This window comes from Pezoporus flaviventris, unplaced genomic scaffold (genome assembly GCF_033815535.1).
Source record: "Pezoporus flaviventris isolate CSIRO_AGI_PZ_B2104156 unplaced genomic scaffold, CSIRO_AGI_Pfla_v1 ptg000078l, whole genome shotgun sequence".
Lineage (NCBI taxonomy): Eukaryota > Metazoa > Chordata > Aves > Psittaciformes > Psittacidae > Pezoporus > Pezoporus flaviventris.
Genome location: NW_026892626.1, coordinates 18,034,978 through 18,055,672, shown reverse-complemented (window position 1 = coordinate 18,055,672; position 20,695 = coordinate 18,034,978). Strand labels below are relative to the sequence as shown.

Genomic DNA, 20,695 nt, shown 5'->3' with positions numbered 1-20,695 from the left:
GAAGGTGGTCCTGGAGTAGCTCTGTCCTGGGGGCACAGCTTTATTTTTGTTGCCTCCTGTAAATGCCAGAAGCATCCTGTGCAGAGCAGGAGGGAATGCAGCTACTCACTGCTTACTCCAGGCAGCCTCGCTATAGGCTCAGTGTTTCCTCTGTGTCCTAGGAATGACAGGCATTAACAAATAACACATTTGTGTTCTCAAGGACTTAAGGGTATGCCCAGTACTCCAAACCCATCCTGTAATTTCAGATGCAGCTTTGAGAAGGCAGAGGCACACCCTGCTTTGCTCAGTGAAAAGCAGCCCTCGGTCGTCACTTGAGTAGCGGCTTGCAGGTAAGTGCCACAGTTAAACGTCCCAGTGGGGTGGTGCAACTCACACTCTCCTCTGCCAAAGGGAAGCCTGCATTCAGGGCACTGGTAGCAGTGAATCCAGCTTAACTCTGAATTCCCTGTGCGCTTTCCCAGGCATAGAGGACCCTCAGTAGTTTTGTGTGTGCTTTGGGTCCAGTTTCAGAGAGGTTGTGGAGGGTGTTGGTGCGTGTAAGTTTGCACAGGAGACAGTCTCCTTTTAACTTTCCTGCTCTTTAGTTTGGTTTTGCAATTAAGTATTCTTCATGTTTGATTTTGCTTGGCTGGGATAAGGTGATTCCTTGCTTCTGAGGGAGCTCTGAAGACCTCTGCAGGAATGCTGCCTTCGCTCCCAGGGCTGGGAGTCCTCCTTTTGCTTGGTGAGTATTACAGTGATGGGTGTTCCGGGAGGATTTTCCATACCAGCAGCTGTAGTTGAGAGAATCCTTGAAAGGGAAAGACCACTTTATTTAGTGGTTGCTCTAAATCCCCTGCCTTTATGCTTGTTCATTGTATCTTTGAACCCAAATATATTAGTTCTTGTAGTAAACAGGGTGAAAAGGCAAAATGGGAGTTCATTCTCCTGTCATTGCAGAGCTGTCTGCTCACTGTCCCTGTTGTTGGAGTATCCAGGTGTCTCTGGGAAAGCACTTAAGAAATAATCTTAGCTGAGTCAGATTACCTCTCTATTCCCTGCTTTCCCTCTCTCTGTTTTTTGGGAGTAAGGAATTCCAGAGGAGGATCTCTGTTTCTCTGAGCAAGTGTTAGTGCTTTATTCTTCCTCATCAGACTTGAGATCGTGTTTTCAATGAATATTGATGATAAAAATGAACTTGTAATGTTGAGAAACAGCTCCATAAAGGGACCATCATTTTCTCTGCACAGGCTTAGTTACCAGTGCTGGAAGAAGAAAAACTGTTGAACAGTTAATGTCTTTATTTCTTTAGTGGTTGTTTTTTGTTCAAACAGCCCAATGTGTTCTGGACACCCTGATGAAAATGAGGTTTTCCTCAGTCTCTATTAACCACCTGTACCAGGAGGGATGTCCCTGTCCAGCAGAAAGACACATGTTGCTTGTAAAACTTAATGACTCTTTGTGCAACTGCTTTTAGGTCTGGCAGGTCAGTGATTTTGGTGTGTTCTCATGATGGTCCTGTCTCAGTGTGCAGCCATGGGAAATCATTCCAGTTCTTTGGGCTGTGCTTGCCCCCATAGAATCATTAGGGTTGGAAAGGACCTTAAGATCATCAACCCATCTTCTGTAGATAACTGGAGGCAGAGGAAAGGCAGAATATCAGCAGCGTGCTGAGCTTGTAGAGAATTTGCATCCAGTTTGCATGTTCTGTCCTTTGGGGATGGAGCAAAGGGAGAAGGAAAACACAAGGTTCTGAGGGTCCTTAAAGCAGTTTCTGAAAGGGAAGGACAGGAGATCTAAGTGTTGTGGTGCCACACAAACAGTGTGAGTGGTCTTGTAAAGAAGCAGTGGGGAGACAGGGCAGTGCTCGTGGCACAGAATTGTTGTCCTCATGGAGGAGGAGGGACTGTGGAGAGCAGCTGAACTGTGAGCAGCACCGTGTATGCATGTAAAGGAGATGGTCTCTTCTGTTATGGAAGGCTTTGCCACAGCGTGCTGTGCCTGTGTGCTGATGAAGCACGGGAGTGAGAGCAATGCTGGGAAGGATCTTGCTCCCAGAATGATGCACATGTGTCTTAGATGGTTCATGACATGAGCTGAGCCTGTTCCCTTTGTTGTGATGATGTGAGATGGAGGATTTCTTGTCAGACAATGAGGATGTTGGTGGTAGTAGGTTGGGGTCCTCTCTGATCCTGAAGGGTGAGAAGCCACCCTTCTTCTTCCCCCTTCTCCCCATGTGGGTGTTTCTGAATGCTGCTTTTGAGTCAATGGGACCATTTGCGTGCTTAAACACATGCGTAAGAGCTTTCCGTGAGTGGGAGCCAGAGGCTTGGCTCTGTGTTCCCAAGGTCCAGTTCTGAGGTGAGCAGGAAGTGATTATGGAGGTGGGAACAGCCCAGCTTTGTCTGCAGGCAGGGAAGCATGACCTTGGGGCCGGCCTCTGGCACTGAGCTCTTGGTTATCATTTTAGTAACTCTTTTGGGGCTTTTCTTAGGTGTTAACGTTGATGTGTCAGGGCTGAAGCATTGCATATGCTCTGTGTGAGTGTGTTTCCTTTGCCTGTTGCTTAGTGACAATTGTTCATTAATTAAATGATTGAAAAGGTGTAGTAATTAGTAATCAAAACCCTGTTATGCTAATTAGGGTGTATCCATCCCTTCGAGCTATTTTGTAATCCCCTTCCTAATACAGGTCACTGGGCTCATTAGCGCATCCCCACTCAGGAAAGCCACTGCCTTTCTCCTCCTTCTCCTCCTTTTCCCCATTACAGTTCCATGATAAGGGTCTCCTGTTGATTTCAGTGCCCAAATACCACCGTGTGTTTGCCTGACATTGCCCTGGGCCACGTTACCTCAGTCCTGTAGCCCTGTGTAGTGGAGGAGCCACAGGATGTAGCTTCTGGGTTTTGGTTTTGGGGCTCAGCTCCTCCACATTCCCCCCGTGGATCACTTCTGACCAAGTACTTGTAGATAACACCAATCCCAACTATGCTTCCCACACTGGGGTCTGAGGGCTGGAGTCACTGATGCTGAAGAGTATTTGTGCTGATCTTGGGCTCTGCTACACCTCAGTGTACCCAACCAGCCCTGGGCAAGCTGGTCCATCGGCCAGGAGATGAAACATGGGTGAGGGTGATCTCTGTGACCTCTTCAGCCTCCTGTCAGTGATCCAGAGTCACTGAGGTTGGTGGTGTGCTCCCTGATGAGAGATAACTTCCAGAGTTGTGTTACTCCTTGAGCAGGTGAACAAGGCTGGCAGAGAAGTGGAGGTACCCTGAGCTTGCTGTGGTCTGCCATGCACCGAGATGGCTCTGAGGATGTAGTGAAAGGGGTGGGAGGAGGATGGTGCAGACTGGGCACACCATGTGGCTGGTGATGGGTGAGGGGTGTCTGTGGCAGACATCATGGGCTGGGATCAGACACAGCTCCCCAAGGAGATGGGTGGAGGTGACAGTGGTGACAACCAAGCCCTGAATGCACTATTAGAGACACCCACTGACAAAACCAACTGTGCAGTGATTCAGTGCTGGCAAATAGTGACAGTCAGTGTAACCTCTGAAGCCTCCAACCATTGCGGTCTCCCTCACGCTCTCGTTTCATGTGGCATTGGTGGCATTCACTTGTTCTGTCCTGTCAGACACTGAGGGGAAGTCCCCACCTTTCCCTTTTTCCTGTTCAGAGAAGATGCTGATCTTGACAGGTGCCTAATCTGAAGTAAATAACACTAATGCCAGGGAGATCTGAGTCTGTTTGTTGTCACTGGTTTCCCAAGCTTGCATTTCGCCACCTTTCCAGCACGGCATTGGCAGGGAATATATAAGTTACCACCAGGAACAATGTAAAAGTTGGGAAATCAAGGAACAGATGAGGGGAGGGCTTGTGGAGACCTGCTGAGAGCCAGCAGTGACAGCTTGGCTTCCTTCTGTCAAGCTCTGGGGCAGGACTGGCCTGCGGCTGTAACATGGTGTTACCTGTGTCCTGAGCACTTTGCAGCATGGGGTGACTTTAATCCAGTTGAGGACTTAGGAGGAAAAAGGTATGAAACACAACAGAGGCTTGGCTACAGCTGACATGTTGATGGGGACACAAGAAACAAGTAGAAGCTGTTAAGCTTAAAGTACAGGCATGGTGAGCCAAGCTAAACACTGATAATGGGCTGGCCATGATGATGAGGGATACTAGGAGAGAAGGACCATTCCTGGAGTCCTTCTCTGTTTCTGACCCTTTCCCTGCCTCTTCCTCTCTGGAGACAGGGATGCGTGCAGTCCCTCTTGTCATCTAGTACACTGTCCTCTGCCAGACTAACCCAGGGAGGATGGAGGAGTTACCTGTGTCTGCTCACCCAGTCACAGCTCTCACAGAGCCAGAGAGAGAACAGCAGAAGGGTCTGACGGAAAGGATCCTGTGAAATCTAGTGCCAAGAATGAGGAATAACATAATATAGTGGGATGAGTGATCGAGGGCCTGTTAAGCCACACAGGGGCTGGTTGTGACAGTGAGCTTTGTCCTGGATTTGCTGCTAAAATCATGGCACGTTCTCTTCCAGGTTGGCAGGTGGCTGCTGCCCCTTCGGCTGGGACATACCTGGTAAGGCAAACCTGTGTGTTTAATATACATGTCATCCATGTCTTTGCAAATCATGTGTGGGTTGGTGGTCATTGTGGGCCTCTTCCTGAGAACCGATTCCCATTGGTGGGAATCGGTTGCTACAAGCCAGATCCAGAGTAAGAAGGTGGCCCTTCCCCTTTGTCTCCCAAGCAGTGGGTGAGTTGGAAATGGCTTTTCCAGGTCTTCGCAGGGATTCAGTGCAAGCGCATCGCCAGGCAGACTGATGAAGGTGACACCCATTGACCACTCTCAAATCATGGGGAGAACAGTCCCTGCCATTGGCCTTCATGCCCGAGTGATGGGAGGACTCCCATAACCCTGAACTTCCCTGTTGTTGGAAGTATGGAGCAAGGACTGATGGGAATTTTGCAGATGGCCAGATGGGAACTCTGGATCTGAGCGCTTGTGTGTTTTCAGGCCAGACCTGAGTACAAGTGGTTGCAGCTGACAGGCTTCTCTGCATGCACTGATCCCAAATGATGTTGTGCTACCATCAACTGCATGATAATTTCATGTCTTTTCTCTCTTTGCCCTGACACAGTGCTCCAGCTCCCCTGTCAATGGTGAGTTTCTTTGGTCTTCTTCCGTAAGGAATATTCCCTGTAGTTCTGTATACATATTCCTATCACAGTGCTTTTATTTTTGTCTCTCTTTCTTTTTCGGGGAATCAGAATCTGCTGTGTGTGCCTCAGTGAAAAGGTATGTGAACCATCAGTAAATTCCCTTGGGAGTGATACTGCCTTGTTGGGGATGTCACTTTGGGTAGCAGGAAGCCTCTGAAACCAGTGTAGCATCTTTCTCCCTGCAAAGTCCCAGGGTTGCCTGTGAGTGGGGAGGGATCTGCTTGTGCTCATTGAAACAGTGAAGGGAAATTGCCTTCCTGGGGCTCTGGGTCTGTGGGGGACAAAGAAAGGCAGGGCAGGTCCTTGGTGTGTCAGCCAGCCTGGAACAGGGGGATTTACTGCTCCCAGAACCTTGCACTGGTGCTGAGCTTAGCTTGATTAGTGCCTGGAGGCATAGGGCTCAAAACAGGTCTGCTTCCACTTTACATTGAACTTGATTTCTACCTAAGGGTCAACAACGTAGGAGTATCCTCTCCCTGCTCCCAAAGGGTGTCAACAAGTTTGCTTTTTTCTCCACCAGGATTAGCCAAGAGATGCTTCTTGAGGTAGCCCATGGCCAAGCCTCCCCCTGCAGCCTCACTTTTGGTCAATATGCCTGTGCACAGGTAATGGCAATCCCCTTCTTTTCATGGGTTAGTGTGGTTAGTTCTCCTTTGCAGTAGTACTATTTTTGGCTTAAAAGCAGTCTCAGTGTTGGCTGTGCAGTGGCCAAAGCCTTGTTGAGGTTTCCCTTGCAAGATGGAGAGAATGGATGAGGTCAAACACTCGGGGACCATCCAGCTGTGGCAGTGCCACCTTCCCAGGCAACACGTGCTCCACATCATGAGGCTCAGGAGTGGAGAGCTTTCTGGGGCTGTGTGTGGAAGTGAGAGATGCTTTTCCAAACCTCTAGAGTGAGAAGGTGGGCAAAGTTGATTCCAAAACAAATTGGCTCTTAGAAACTGGCCTTGTAGCATTGAAGCAAACCTTTTGCATGAAAGTAACCCTGGTCCATTGAGGTAGACCACAATAAAAAGCGATTGCAGTGTGGAAAATGTCATCTGGAATACTTCAGGTTTACCTCCATGCCTGCTTTTGTCATTATCTCCGAGTTGCTGCCAGTAATTGCGATTGAATTAACAACAATTTGTATTTTCCCATTAATGTTTCTAACAAAAAGATGTGGTTTCTTCAAATACTAGTTATGAGGGGATTGCTTGTTTGTTTGTTTCTTTTTCACTGGGAAGTGTTTCTGGAATGAGAACGTTCCCTGTGGAAGTTTCCACTTTGATCAGATGGCTTGTGTTTGGTGGGGAACCATTGTGAATAAAGCTTTCTAAAGCCACCCTTTGCTTGGGGGAGCACAGGTTAGGTAACAGAAGGCTCCAGCATTTGGAACTGGATAAGTTTAGACTTGTTTCAAGCCAGTGTATGTTGGACTTTATCCTGGCTCTTCTGTCAACAGGTTACATCACCTTAATGCTGAATGCAGACCTGAAGGAGGTTGCATACTGTAGCATCTCCAAATATGACACACCTTTTATTGTCTCTGTGTGCATTTCCCTTTTCTCTTTCAGAGTGCTTGGCTCCAGGACCTTCCAGATGATTTCCTTGTATCCTTATATACGTGCCTTGCCCCTAAACCTGCCAGTGCTGTGGATTCAGAACACTCTGTTCTCTTCTTTTCCAAATATGATGCCAAGAAGCTTATAGCTGCTCTCGCCATGTTCAGCCAGCGGGTGGGTATCACATATCCAGTATTTGTTCACCTGCAGCATTAATGGCATTAACTAACATAGCCTTATATTTTCACCTTAACATCACCTTATTTTGAAGAGGGCACCATTTCAATCAGCAAATCTCCATCAACACCTTTGCAGAGCTCTGTGCTGTTAAAAATAGCTGGGGAGACAGAAGTAATAAGCATGAGTTCACAGAGCATACCTACTGCTACTTGCAGTGATCACACAGGCCTGGGGTTCCAATGGGAGTTACAGGCTGGCTGTACTTGAACTGTGTGGAAGGGTCACTGCCCACAGAGGGGATTCTTGCTTGGGGTGATTCTGTCCATAATGTTCATATTCCTATGGATTTATCTTAATGTTTGTTTAGCAGTCCATATTCACTGAAATTCCTGTGTTCTCTTGCCTTCAGTTTTCTCATGTGCCTCTTTCTTTGGAGTGGAACATGATCTTCATTAATGGCCTATGGGAGAAGATGTTGGAAGTGCCTGACATTGACAACCCCTCTGTTTTGTCTCAGTGGATCCATGAGGGGCTTCAGCCATTCCTGGTCGAACCCAAGGTCTTTGCTTGCCTTCATGCCAAAAACCTGTCTTGTGAGACATTTCAAATGATGTAAGTGCTGAACACAACCATTATTTCAGTCCATGTTGCTGAGATAGGAAAGGGGCCCTTACTGCAGCCTCCCAACAGAAGGGGCTAAACCCTGTAGGCACTGTGAACTGATGGAGGCCCAAGCAGAGTCTCTCAGAAGCTTTGTAACGCATCCACTGACCCTGTAACTGGTCCTCTATGTCAGTCAATGTGTGTGGAATGACCCTGATAGCACTGTGTTTCCAAAGCAGTGCCAAATGATTGTGGGGGCTGTTGGAAAGGGCAGTCACAGAGGTGACTGTGAGCTTCTGTCCCTGCCAGGGGTGGATTTGACTTCAGCTGTGTTTGAGATGTCTGCCTTTCTTATCCATCTTTAGAGTTGCTGCCCTGAATGGCATATATTCTGACCTTCCAGTGGAAGAACAGAGGAATCTTTATGCTGGGATCAAACACTACCTCATCCAGGATGGTAAATGACTTGATTTTCTTTAAGAAACACCAGAATGCCTTAAGTATATTGTCTTTTCCATGGAAATGGGGTGAGAATATGACAGTGATAAGTGGTTATCAGGATCTTTTCCCTGTCTGAAGACTATTAATCCAGAATTTTTATATGCTGACTTACAACCTGTGCAAATGGCATTTACTGCTTTTGCTGTGAAAGAACAGTGCAAGGTTTGGTTCTGAGAGCTGAAGACTGGTGATGAAATGTTTGAAGGGCTGTGAAAGACTGAGGCATCTGTCTTGTCCTGTGTGCATTTGTAATCTGAATGCACAAACGCATGGATTGGAGCTTAATGTGTGATCAGAGGCACTTGGCAGCTCCCTGCTGACTGAGTTGTCTGATAAGACTGAAGTCTGTTCCACATTTGGAAGCCCACAGTCTCCCCTGAGTTCCTGATACAGTGCAAGTCTATTTTTATGCTGTCTGCCTGTTTTGCAGAATCAAGCCAGAAGTGCTACAGTGAAGCCATTCCAGGTCTGAATTCCACTGCTTGGTTTGGAAATTATCTTGGATCCTTTTTGGAGCATGCTACTGTTGGAGACCTGCAGCTTTTTGGTGATGAAGCAACAGTAAGTGCATTGTGGTGATGAAGAACCTGAAGTGTGCAGAGTGCCTGGGTGTTGTCTTCCTGCCCTGACCAAAATCCATGGAGATGCTGCCAGCAGGAACATTTCTCTTGTTTATTTATGGCGAACAGTCACTTCAGTTCATATTTTTTCCCCCCATTGTGATTTCTTGTCATGAATTACCTGCACACAGGTTGGTTTCACATAAGTAATTGTGCAGAAAACAAACTGGAGTCAGTCAGAGGAGCAACCTCAAGACTGGACTGATGTCTGGGCCTGGTTTGGTGAATGACTGTACCAGGTCTACGTGCGTGAGTGGTGCTGCAGAGGCAGGGCCATGTTCCTAGCAACATTGCCACCTTTGTGCCTTACAGTAGTCAGAGAGAGGTTTACCTGCCCTCAGAATGCAAAGATAAAGAAAACAAGGTCCCAGTGTATTACTTGAAACCAAAAGATGGCTCTCCTCACAACTTTAAAGCTGGTGAAAAAGCCTTTATTGCTTGAAGCAAGCTTTGTTCAAACTGTCCCCAGACGATTGTCAGGATTCCAGTATCCACCTAAATTAATTGTGTTTGTTTCCTATGACAATACCAGCTTCAAAGGTTTACCAGGGATCCAGTCAACATACAGATGATCAGCAACCTCACCTTGCTCCGGGAGACAGCTCTGTACTATACCTCACTACTGACCTCTGGATCTGGTTTTCCCTTATCAAGGTACAGGACCTGACCTGATCTTCAACCTGACTTAGTTTAGCATCATACTGTGACTTAGCAAAACCTCCCTGAGTGGTGATTTTGATGCCTGCTTCCGTGAAACCTCTAAAGCCTTTTTCTGTTCCTCAAATAATTTGATTGCACTTGATCTTGGGGAGGGCCAGACCACAGGTTCCACATCTTGGGCAATGACTGTCAGGCAGTGCCAGCCACCAGCTAATAGCCTGCAGTGGTTTTGCTGCTTTGCATGACACAGCAGTGCTCTCTGAACAGGAACATCAGAGCTAAAATGGATCAGGGGAGATGTGCACTGGAAGCGAGCTTCCTTTGGCAAAAAGGAAAGGTCTGACAGAGCCACTCTCTATCATACTGGCAACTTCCCCTTCTTGTCTCCCACTTTCAGCCTCCCAGACAGACTTGTTTGCTACCTGAGCCCCTCTGCAGTGAGCAACCTGAGCAGAGATGATGCTTTGAGCTTGGCCCAGAGGATCACCAAGAACTGCCCATTGAACCTGACACACAGAGGAATAACCAGAGAGAGAGCTCCCTCCTCCCTGACAACAGAGGAACTGCAGGTAATGTCCTGTCTGGCCCTGCACCTCAGTTCTCCATTCACCTACACAAAATCTGTGAGATTGAGGATTCGTGTACATGCTTGTGTACACTCCTGGAGGTCATCTTGAGGTTCTTATTGTGGCATCTGGCTGGTGTCTCCTAATCTGAAGATTCCCAGAGGGGAAGGCAGCCCATCAGCAGGCTTCATCACACAAGTTTGAGGCAGAAAGTAGTGCCTTAGGACATCCAAAGTTTGTAGCATCAAACAGGCTCACCTCATTGCTTCTCTGACTTTCTTCTCTGTCTATGTGGGGCCTTTTCAGGTTGCATCCTCTCTGGTGGGAAAGTTTGAGCACTTCCCTCCTGAAGTCCTGCGTGGATTGGGCCAGGCTGCAGTTGGGCTGTCCATATCCATCCTTGAAAACCGCATCAGGGATGAAGACCTTGAAGTATCTATTCCTGCCCTGGGTAAAGTTCGTGGCTGGAATACTGAGCAGTCCAGCACCATTATCAACAAACTGCTTCTCTCTGGCTATCAGGTACAAAGGATAAGGTCCACAAATGCTCCTCACACCTGGTAGAGGTAGCTGCCAGCAAATGAGGTTTGGTGCTTCAGGTACTCATGCCTGCATGTATCCCCTTTCAGATCCCAGATGGACAGAGCCTGGCAAAGCTGGGGAGCTTGGTGGCTGGCCTCAACAGCAGCATGCTTCGAAGCTTGCCTTCAGAAGTGATCTTGGAAGCCATCAAGTTGCCTGAGTTTGTTGAGCAGATGCTGCCCCTGCCCCCTGCTCTGAAAATGGCATTTGTGGAAAAGGTGAAGTCACTTTTCTCTTCAGGCATCAGAAATGAGCAAAGCTCCAGTGACTCACAGCCAGGAACAGCAGTTACCTGGGGCCAGGCACTGACACACACCCAGACAGCATTCCCTTGGGGTGTTTGTCATTGCTAAACAGAGTGTGCAGCAGGACAAGCCTCTCAAGTCCCTATCACTGTGCCTGTGTCACGTCTTTGGCTGCCAGCCAGGGTGTCCTGCCCAGCCTCTTGGAGACAAGGGCAAAAAGGACAGTTGCTTTATGGGGTAATCCCATAAACTGCTCCCCACTGACTTGAAAAGATGCTCTCAGAGACAGGATATTGCCATGGTTTGGAGTAAGAACCTGTGAGAAGTGACGGTGGTTTAGAAAGTCCCTTTTAGAGTAGACTGATCTTTCAGCAATGCACTGTTTCATCCCCCATGCGATCCTGTAGGATGTAGAAACCCCTTTGCCTTTCATCTCACCATGACTTTACCCTTCAAGTTGCATGTTTAGCATTTAAGTTTGTTGTTACTCATCCTCCCTCTGGTAGGAAAGACTCTGAGCTGTGTTTGGCACCAGAGGCCCTGCTTATGGCATGTTCTGGGGCAACGATGCAGTGTGAAGCAGTAGGGAAATAACATCTCATTCACTAAAAGATTGTTCTGTAATGTGCCTGCCCAAGTTGAGACATAGTTTGCATTGGCAGAGAAGACAGGTATGTTCCTCCTTTTTGGCCTGTTAAACATTTTTAAGGCATAAAGCCAGGCAGTGGGAAACTGATAAGAGAGAGATTGTTCCCATTCATCGGGACTCCAGGTATTAGCTCAAGCAGCTCTCCTGATCTGATGAATTATGTCAAACAGGAAATATTTCACAGTATTGGGTCTCAGAAATGGCCAGATGATCAGCAGGGGAATGTGCCTGGCTGCTTTCCAGTTTGTCACTTCTTTGCCAGCAACTGTTTAATTTAGCCACAGTGTTTGTATGATCCATCTTGGTTTGGTTTTCTTTTTGAAGCTTTCCTCCAGTGTCCACCACCCAGCTGACCTGGTTAAATATGTCCCTGATGCTCTGGCCAGTTACATTCCAAAATCATTGCTTGTTTTTGGGGAGGAGAAGCCCAATATTCAAGATCTCAACAGTAAAACATGGACCAGAGAACAGGTAATATGCTGGAGGCTTGTCCCCTCCTTACCCATCAGTGTCAGCCTTGGGCTCTGCAGAGCTGTGAGTCTGCAAACCTGCCTGAGAGTACAGGTGAATGTTGCAGAGGAACATGGCGAACCGTTGACACTCTGCTTTGCTTCACAGGCTGCCATGTTTTTCAGTGATGTGATAAAGACAGAGCCTGACTTCAGCAGGTACTGTTTTAGTTCCTCTTTTCCCCCTGTTTTTGTTTGCTTTCATTGCAATTTCCATGTTTCCTTTGGTACATTTGGTACCATCATACTCAATCCCTAACGACAGATGGGAAATATCATGCAAACCTAAACACAGGCACATGGCATCGAGATTTACCAGGGTGTCAGCTGCAAAATGTACCCGTAAGCCACGCTTGCTTTCTGAAATGCTGCTGCTGGCTCAGACTGCATCTGGAGCCTTGCTCTGACTGCCTTGGGGAAGGCATTTCTCATGGATCAGCCTTCCACAGTGCTATTCCAGAGATTAAATTCAGTGAGGCTGGTTTATGTCCTTTGTCAGCTCTTGTGTCTGAGATGAAAAATGATGAAAACTGTTATATACATCTGCAAAAACAATGGAGTCAACACCAGGACACCCTGCTGATTTCATGAAGCTTTTCTATGTAGAAAACAATGAAAGTTTTAAGGGCTTCTCCCTAAGCCCTCCCAGACTGCAAACTCTTCAGTGATGAGGATCAACACAGCTCCACTTCACTTTCAGTGTGTGGCATGGACTGAAAACACAGTGGGGAGTGTGATCCTGTATTGGGGATACATTGATACTGCCTGGGATGGGGAGTTTGTCCCTGCATTTCCACTTCCACTATGAGTCTCTGGATGATGTTTATTTGACCGGTGATGTCTTCTTCATCTCCCACACAGATCAAGCCTAACAATTTTGAGGGGATGGAGTTTGGAGAGCATTAAGCTTTGGGATTGTGGGATTCTTGTGGTTGCTGTATTTATCCTTGCCCTTCTGATCTGCCTTCTGTAAATGTTCAGGCTTTCCCAGTCAGTCCTCCAAGGCTTCACATGTGCAGCTGCCAATGAGGTGGGAGAAGAAAGGTTTCAGGAGCTGGCTAAAGTCATGAAGAAGAAAAATGTCAAGCTAGGAGAAGACCAGGTCAGTGCCTGTGTTTCAGGATGCCATGTTTGATGTTGTCATGCAGGTAGCAATGAGGATTGTTCAGCAAGAACAAATACACTTTGAGCTTAAGGGACTGGACCAGATGGAACTGGTCCTTGGTCTCCATCCCACACTTCTAAATTTCCCTGAAGAGAGAAGTCAAACCCCGGTTGGTTTCTCAGGAACCAAACCCTCTGATTTCTGTCCTTGGAGCAGAGTAAAACCTTTACACTGTTTTATATCTTCATGCTGGTTTCTTCCTTTGATATGAACTGTGTTGTCGTTCCAGCTGAACTGCTTAGTGAAGATGGTGACTCTGCATGGGATTCCTGAGGATTTAGATAGCTATCCCAAAGACCTCTTGCTATTTCTAAGGTAACTGCTATGGTTTTTGTTGTTGCCTTGGTACTTGGTGGGGAAAAGGAGATATTAGTTTATAGCCGAGCTGGTAATGACTATTTCATATCTGATATATATTTCAAACTTGTCCAGGCCTCCTTACAGGGGGCAAAATCAGGTTGCAGTAAGCTTTCAAATGGGTTTTAAGGTCTTTTCATACTCAGCCATGCCATCATATTAATAGAAACGGTATGAAACTCTTTTAAAGTATGTCTGGATATGAAATCAGTGTGCAGTTTTAGTTCTTTCCGGCCTCTGTGAATGTGCCTTTCACTTTACAACATCAAAGAAAACAACAGAGTGGATTTTCTGTTCCAGTAGCCACCCACTGTGGTTCTGTATCCAAAATTTGAACAATTTTGAGATGAGTTTCACAATAGATTCCTTGAGGTGAAACTGGATTTTTGCAATATGTGGATTGGGAACTTTGGGAAGAGCAATTCATAGAGTTTAGTCTGCAAATGTGGAAGAAGTTACACTGGACACAGTCTATGTTGAACAGCCTTGAGCCTGACCAGCTCTTTGCTACCATTCACTACCATTCATAGTGTATTTGTCTTTCTAGTCCCTCAGACTATGCAGCAACAGGAAGCTGCAGGCAGTACTTTGCTAATATTGGGGAAGCAAACCTGGATCTTCTGCAGAGAGAGTCATCCCAGCGGAAACAACTGCTCCTGGAAGCTTTAGCATGTTTGGTATGTGATCAGGGAACAAGCCTGGGGAGAGCTTGGGGTTCTCAGCTGGCAGCAGAAACAAGAATGCTCTTCTACAGTGGCAGCCAGTTGTGTTCAGTGCCTCTGTCTTGTGTTATTTCAGAGAATTCCCGGCACGCAAGTAACTGAGGAAAACACAGAGGTTCTGGGACGTCTGGTCTGTGACCTGGGTGGAGAATACATTACAAATTCTGGTGGGAATCTGCTGAAGCAGTTAAGCAAGTGTGACTCTTTCCTGCCTGACCAAGAAGAGGCCATTAGGAGCATCATCAGCAGTGGTAACACTACGTTTGGGTATGCGCTTTTCTTTTGGCATCAGCAAAACAGTTCCCTTAAAACCATTGACCTGGTAAGACCTGGGTGAACTCCAGCCAACCAGCTGGATCAGAAACTGGAATAATTCCTTGCTTTTGACTTTCACGCTGGGTCTTTTACATTGGTTTATTTTGATTTCTTTCAGCTGAAAGGTTTGGCTGGAATTCCGCTGATTTCACCTCTGTTTTACCTGCTCTAGTTATAAAAGCCTTTCCTTTGGTCTGATTTTCATCCCTGCCCATGGCAGGGTGTTGGAACTGGATGATCTTAAGGTTCTTTCAAACCCAAACCATTCTATGATTAACCAAACTTCCCCAAGGCTGTCCTGATGGACACAGGTGGCCCTGGCTGTTTGTTAGCCACGGGCTTTCAGAAAGCATCTGTTTCTACCTGTTGAACTGACAGATGCTTGGTAAATCCCAGGCTGTATCTAACAGAGACATGCTCTAGGGAGCCAAATATCTTCCTGTGTTAGATGTGCTGAGATCTTGGCACTGAATTGGGCAATAGTGAGTGATAGACATTCTTTGGTTTTCATGCTTAAGAAAACAATGTATTTGTTCAATGCCATTTTCTCATCCAGCTGCCCATGTTCATGTTCCTGTCAATTGCTCCTGCTCTGCTGGAATGAAGTTGTGTGTAACAGAAAGTGATTGAGATGTCTTAGGATTTAAATCTTCTCAAGTACAAATGCTACAAGGGCATAATCCTGGCAGCCTTTAAGGTGGGTTTTTTCCCTGCTTTGGCTCTTCCTTGAAAGCTAATCCCTGTTAATTCTTGTATGCAGGCCTCCTGCAGCATGGTCAGCTTTCACCTTGAATGAGCTCAGTGGGTTGATTCCTGTATTGGATCACAGCATCTTGCAGCAGATCCCCAAGGTGGGTTATTCATAGAGGGTCCTGCAGTATGGAAGGAATATGGGGGTTGTTCAGCCTGTACGTTTTCAGTAGAGTCTTATTTAACAGTGTGGTACCAAAGGGGATTAGCAGCCTGGAACTGCAAATCTAGATCACGGCCATCCTCTTCCTGTCACTGCTGAAAGAGGGCCAGAGGTGGAAAGCAGTAATAACTGTATACAGTACTTTGTGAGGGGGTAGATTCATTTATGGGCTGTGGGATATGAGTCTAAGCATTTAGAAAGTTGCCTTTGGCTTCCAAAGGAATGATCTCTAGCAGCAGGTCTGCTGCCCATAATACCTTATGGATGTTTATTGTCTGTGTGAGTAGCAACTTGTTATGTTGATGGAACACCCAGGGTTGCAATAGCCCCCTGATGAAACATCTTCCTTGCAGAATGCTTTAACTGTTTGGTTGAAAAACTTTGCACATGATTCACCTCTGTCAAGGGAAGAGCTGGCCACTGTTGTTGAAGAACTCCTGCCTACCAGGCATAAGCGTGCTGATGGTATGAGAGCTCTCTCTGATCTATTCCCCTGGTGTCAGGGTTGACTCTAGTGCTTGTGGGTGTCCCTACATGTGACTGGGTTGAACTATGAAATACTGGGTGGCAGGTCACCCGGGAGGAGGGTGGTGCCAGGATTGCATACCTGTCCCTCTCCCAAGGGAGCATTGAAAGCTTTGAAGCACAAGGATTTAACACTGAGCACAGTTGGTGGTTGCTTCAACAGGTTGCCCATCTGGGAAGCAGATAACAGAGACCGTTCTTGAAGATGACTTGATGCCCCTTAGCTACACGCCTGAGGAGTTACGTGCTTGCCTGAAGAACGTCTCTCTGGAGAATCATCTCTCTCAGATGCTGACCTATGCCTTCAGTGTTCAGCAGTTGGCTGTGCTGAAGGAGCATCTGGATGAGGTAATGCCAGGCTGAAGAAGGTCCATTTATCTCCTGATTAGATTGCTCAGGGGCTTGTCCACTTGAACTTAAGTATCTCCAAGGGTAGAGACTCTACCATGTGTCTGGGCTCCTCTTCTGATGTTTGTCCATCTTTACTGCAAAAATATGTGTTTCTTAGTATCTAATCAGGCTTTTCATTGCCTGTTGGTCCTTCTCCTTTCACTGTGCACCTCTGAGTGTGGCTCCATCCTCACTATAATCTCCTAGTAGATAATTGAAGACAGTAATAAAATCCTTGCCTAATCTCTTCTTCAGACTAAAACTCCCACCTCCTTCAGTCCCACTGCCCCCCATCCAGCATTACTCTCTGCTAGACTTGCTGGTCTTTCCTATACTTTGGCAAAGTCCTTCTTGTGTCAGGGAGCCCAGAATTGGATGTAGTATCCAGAGGGGCTCTCATAAGTGCCAACCAAGTGGAGGAGAATAATCATTTTCCTCCCAGTATTTGATTAGCCTTCACCACTGCCTGCTCAGATCTGTGTTGAGCCAGTTCACAGTGCTTCAGGTTTGGTCCTTCCCCCAGGACCTGCTTGCTTGAGCTGTGAAGCAGAAAAAGGACAGATGTGTTCATGCGACCTCACTGGCTTTGGCTTCTTATTCCTTGCAGACCTTTTGGGCTTTTCCATGTTAATTTTGTGGAGCATAAATTCATAAACACAGGCATGATCATAAGTGTTCATAGCAGTAACAGCAGTCTTTCCACAGACGTATCCTGATGGATATCCTGAAAGTCTGCTCCACAGACTGGGCTCTCTCATTTCTTTCGTCACCCCTGAGGATGTTTCCAGATGGAAGATATCTTCAGCTGACACACTGGCTGCCTTGCTCAGAAATGAGCCCCTTGATGATCAGGTAGGAATTTTGGTTTGCTTTACTGCCTATGTTTGCTTCCTGGTTTGGGAGCTGCTTGCTTTAGTGGGCTCAAAGGTGATTGCCCCTTCCCTGAGGGGCAATCTAATAGATTGTAAGTGATTTGGTTTTATTATTGTAATTATTGCATTTCTTTTTTCTTTTGGGGTTGAAACCAAGTTAAAATCAAATGTGTTTTTAGGCTTCTGTAATAATCAGACGATACATTGACCTGGGAAACCCCTTGAATGTCACTGCTCTGAATGCAATTGGTACCAGATACATGTGCCTGCTAAATGAAACTGAGCTGAAGATGATAGACTCCAACAGCTTGAAGTAAGTGAAATACTGTGATGCTCTTATCTTTGTGCAAAAGCATTTTCCCCTCAGCAAGTGCTTTTTCCTTTTCACTTGGTGAAAGGAAATCTAGGAAGCAACTTAGTACCTGCTCTGTGTGTGCTGTTCTCCATCCTGCCAGGAAGGGCTCCGATTTGTGATCAAGTTCTCTTTACTGCAGCTCACCTGACAAAAGATATGGTCTGCATGCGTGCTTTTGTCTAGACTCAAAAGAGAGTTAATGAAATGGAATTTAAAGTCCTTTGAAAGACTGTAAATGAAATTAACTACATCTTTGCAAACACATAAAACTTATGCACCACCAGAACCATCATAACTTAGAAGACACATCATTTTGAGCAGGAGGATAAGACATTATGTTTTTTCTCTTAGCTTCTGTCCATACCTCTTCTATCTACTGGGAATAGGGAGTCACCTTTCCTATACAGAGAATCTGAGAGAGTTACTCAGAATACTTAAAAATGGACACAAGTTGAAGTTTTCTCTTCCTAAATCATCTTTGTTTTGCAGACTGGCATCTCTGAATCTCTCAGCCTGTTCAGAACGCACAAAAGAGATCTTGTATGCTAAAGCAAAAAGTGCTTTCTCAAACCAGCGACGTTCACCTGCTTACTATCAGCTTATTGAACCGTATCTGGGTATGTGAAAGAGAAGTATGTTACAGGAAAAGAGAGAGGTCTTAGCCAGAACCTGTATGAATCTAATACATCCAAGATTAGGGAATTTTCAAAGCCAACTTTAGAAGTTTCAGTCCTTTCCAGCATGTAGATGGTGTAAAATACTCTTGAGAGATTCTCTACCTGACTTAAAGTCACCAAATCAATTGTCAGACTATCCCAGTCAAACCCTACATCAAACTCATGACTTCTGGGATGGGTAAGATCTGCTTACATCCATGAGAAATCAAGCTGCTGATGCCGTTCTCCATATCACAAACTATACTCTGCCCTGTTAAGCCAAGAATTTATTCACAGCCTGAGCAAACTGTCCTTGCCCTTCTGCCTAGCATCTGGCATTGTCACAGATTGGTTTAATGGCCAACACAATAATACCCCCAGCAAAATGAAGTAGCATCCATATATTTTACAGTTGGGATTCACTCTCTTACCAGGCCCAGCCTAATAAATTCTGGAGCCATGCTCATAACTCGTGTTACACACACTGCTCGTGTGATGCTGTCCTCCATGCTCTGATCTACTTTCTTTCTGGTCCCAGGGGGTGCTCCTGCTGCAGATATCAAAGCTCTAAGCAAGGACAACGTGAACATGAACATTAGTACTTTTATGAAGCTAAGAAGAGACTCTTTGATGGTGAGCTGAACCTTGAAATTTTTTAGCTCCTTGCATTTGTATTGTGCCAAGCAGCTGATTTTGGTTGTGTTTGTCCATTGGGGTAAATCAGGAGGCACTCCATCAAATTCATTCCCCTGCCTAAGGGAAGATTGTCCCAGTTGAAACCACTCACCACATATTGGTCTTCCTAGTTCTTCACATTGCTAACAGAAACCCCATCTGGCTCTTGGTCAGAGCTATTATTTCCATTCCTGCTTTATACCTCTAATTCTTGCTTTTTGATTCCTCCTAGAGCCTGACTCCTTTGGAGGTTGAGGGCTTGCTGGGGATGCATCTTGGTGATCTGAACAAATGGCAGACGACCTCTCCCATCCGGGAGTGGGTCCAGAGGCAGAAACAATCCGAACTGGATAAACTGCATGCTGGGCTCACTGGGGGAACACAAGAAGGCTACATCAACCTCGTCACACCCAAATTTCAGTGTAGGTATTATGGTAGAGCCTCTAAGTGTTGTGCTATTAGGGGTGGCTATTTCCTATAGTTAGAAAGCCAAAGATCTTCCCTGGATGGGGCATGAAGACATGTTTTTTGCCATGGGGGAATGGTTCAGTCATTGATTTCTTTGCACTAATGCCCCTCTTCTTCCTCTAGCACCATCCTCAGCCTCTCTGGGTACTGTGGCCACGACATTCCACCTCCTGCCTGCTCTGCTTACCAGTTTCCTGATCATGTGGGTCTTCTCTTGAAAGTCTCCCCTTGAAAGCAAGATGAGGAATACCAGCCTATGACCTGCTCTGAGGCCTGTTGGGACAGCCATGCCTGGGGGGTGAGGGGGTGTTCAGTGCTAGCAGGCAACTTCTGCAGCCCAGGGTTCACTTTTAGGTACTTTTGTCTTTCAAATCACTTGGAAAGAACAGTGTTGTGTCTGAAGGGAACACTTCAGACTCTTCAGAACAGGATCTTTGCCTTTTGTACAGACCAAGCCCAGGTAAGCCCCAGCCATAACGCCACGACACAAATGATGTCAGTATCTTACTGCACAACCCTGGTGGGTTTAAGGGTGAGCAAATTGGCTGCTCTGAGCAATGTAATTGTTAACGTGCAAAGAGCCTCCTCCCTTACCACTGCCAAGACCTCTGAGTGGGAGTGAAGTTTTCCAGCTGATTGTAAATAAATAATGGAAGTAAGTAAAACATGCCAGAAGCAAACGGATGAGTTGCTGCTGTCTTCTCTTCATTCAGACTCCCTGCACCTTTGTATCTGCAGAGACTGGTCCAAATGGCCAGGAACCCCAGACATGCCTGTTACTTTTCTTTGGTGTTGACTTCTCAACCCTCAAGAGGTGAGGCTGTTCTCAGCTTCCTCACTGGGAGGGGAGAAGAGCTTTGTGTAAGGTTTTTCTATGCTTTTTTTCCTATCACTCATTGGGAGTTTCTGTCCAGAAAAGCCTCAGTGCAGCCAGTATCCCCCCTGAAATCCCACTTTTCCCCCAGGAGGAGGACCTGCCTGCAAAGACAAAATAAATGGTTGAGGAGAAGCTTGTTTGTCCTTCACTGCAGGTCTCTGGGTGGCAAGAGCCACTTCCCACTGCCTGCATTCCATGGTGCTGGGCACTAGGTTGGGTCGGGGAGAGCTTGGTGTAAGAAACACTCTGTGTTTGTAACAGCATTGATGCCGTGATGGAAACCTTGAGTTGTTTCTCTGTGCTTTGAGTCACTCTCAACACAGGCTGTGCAAGGATCTCCTCAGCCCAAGGAGAATGAAAATATTGAATGGAAGGTCTGCATGTTGGAGAGAGAAACACGCTCTTGTAGAAGAGCTGTTGGAGGAGGAGACACTAAGATAATGAAGAAAGTCAGAGCAAGAGAAGTGGAAACTGTTCAGATTTAAGCTAAGTAGAAAAACTACACCACAAAGCACTGAACACATGGAAGAACAT

The 20,695-nt window shown here is 46.4% G+C and overlaps 2 protein-coding genes across 2 annotated transcripts in view; one reads left to right on the top strand and one right to left on the bottom strand.

Annotated features, from left to right (window-relative positions):
- LOC133279790 (uncharacterized) overlaps positions 1 to 20,695 on the bottom strand; it is a 188,526-nt gene that overhangs the window by 122,859 nt on the left and 44,972 nt on the right. The gene's annotated exons all lie outside the window — the stretch shown is intronic.
- On the top strand, positions 324 to 19,964 carry LOC133279898 (mesothelin-like). The gene is made up of 28 exons (XM_061474115.1): positions 324 to 727; positions 4,528 to 4,568; positions 5,131 to 5,152; positions 5,261 to 5,288; positions 5,733 to 5,817; positions 6,769 to 6,930; positions 7,346 to 7,548; positions 7,905 to 7,996; positions 8,471 to 8,601; positions 9,193 to 9,314; positions 9,718 to 9,889; positions 10,193 to 10,408; positions 10,516 to 10,686; positions 11,687 to 11,833; positions 11,981 to 12,030; positions 12,853 to 12,973; positions 13,266 to 13,351; positions 13,941 to 14,070; positions 14,192 to 14,382; positions 15,191 to 15,281; positions 15,697 to 15,808; positions 16,032 to 16,216; positions 16,964 to 17,110; positions 17,310 to 17,443; positions 17,975 to 18,102; positions 18,680 to 18,774; positions 19,049 to 19,238; positions 19,408 to 19,964. Exons 1-28 carry the CDS (start codon positions 685 to 687, stop codon positions 19,500 to 19,502), a joined length of 3,390 nt encoding a protein of 1,129 aa, XP_061330099.1. The 5' UTR covers positions 324 to 684; the 3' UTR covers positions 19,503 to 19,964.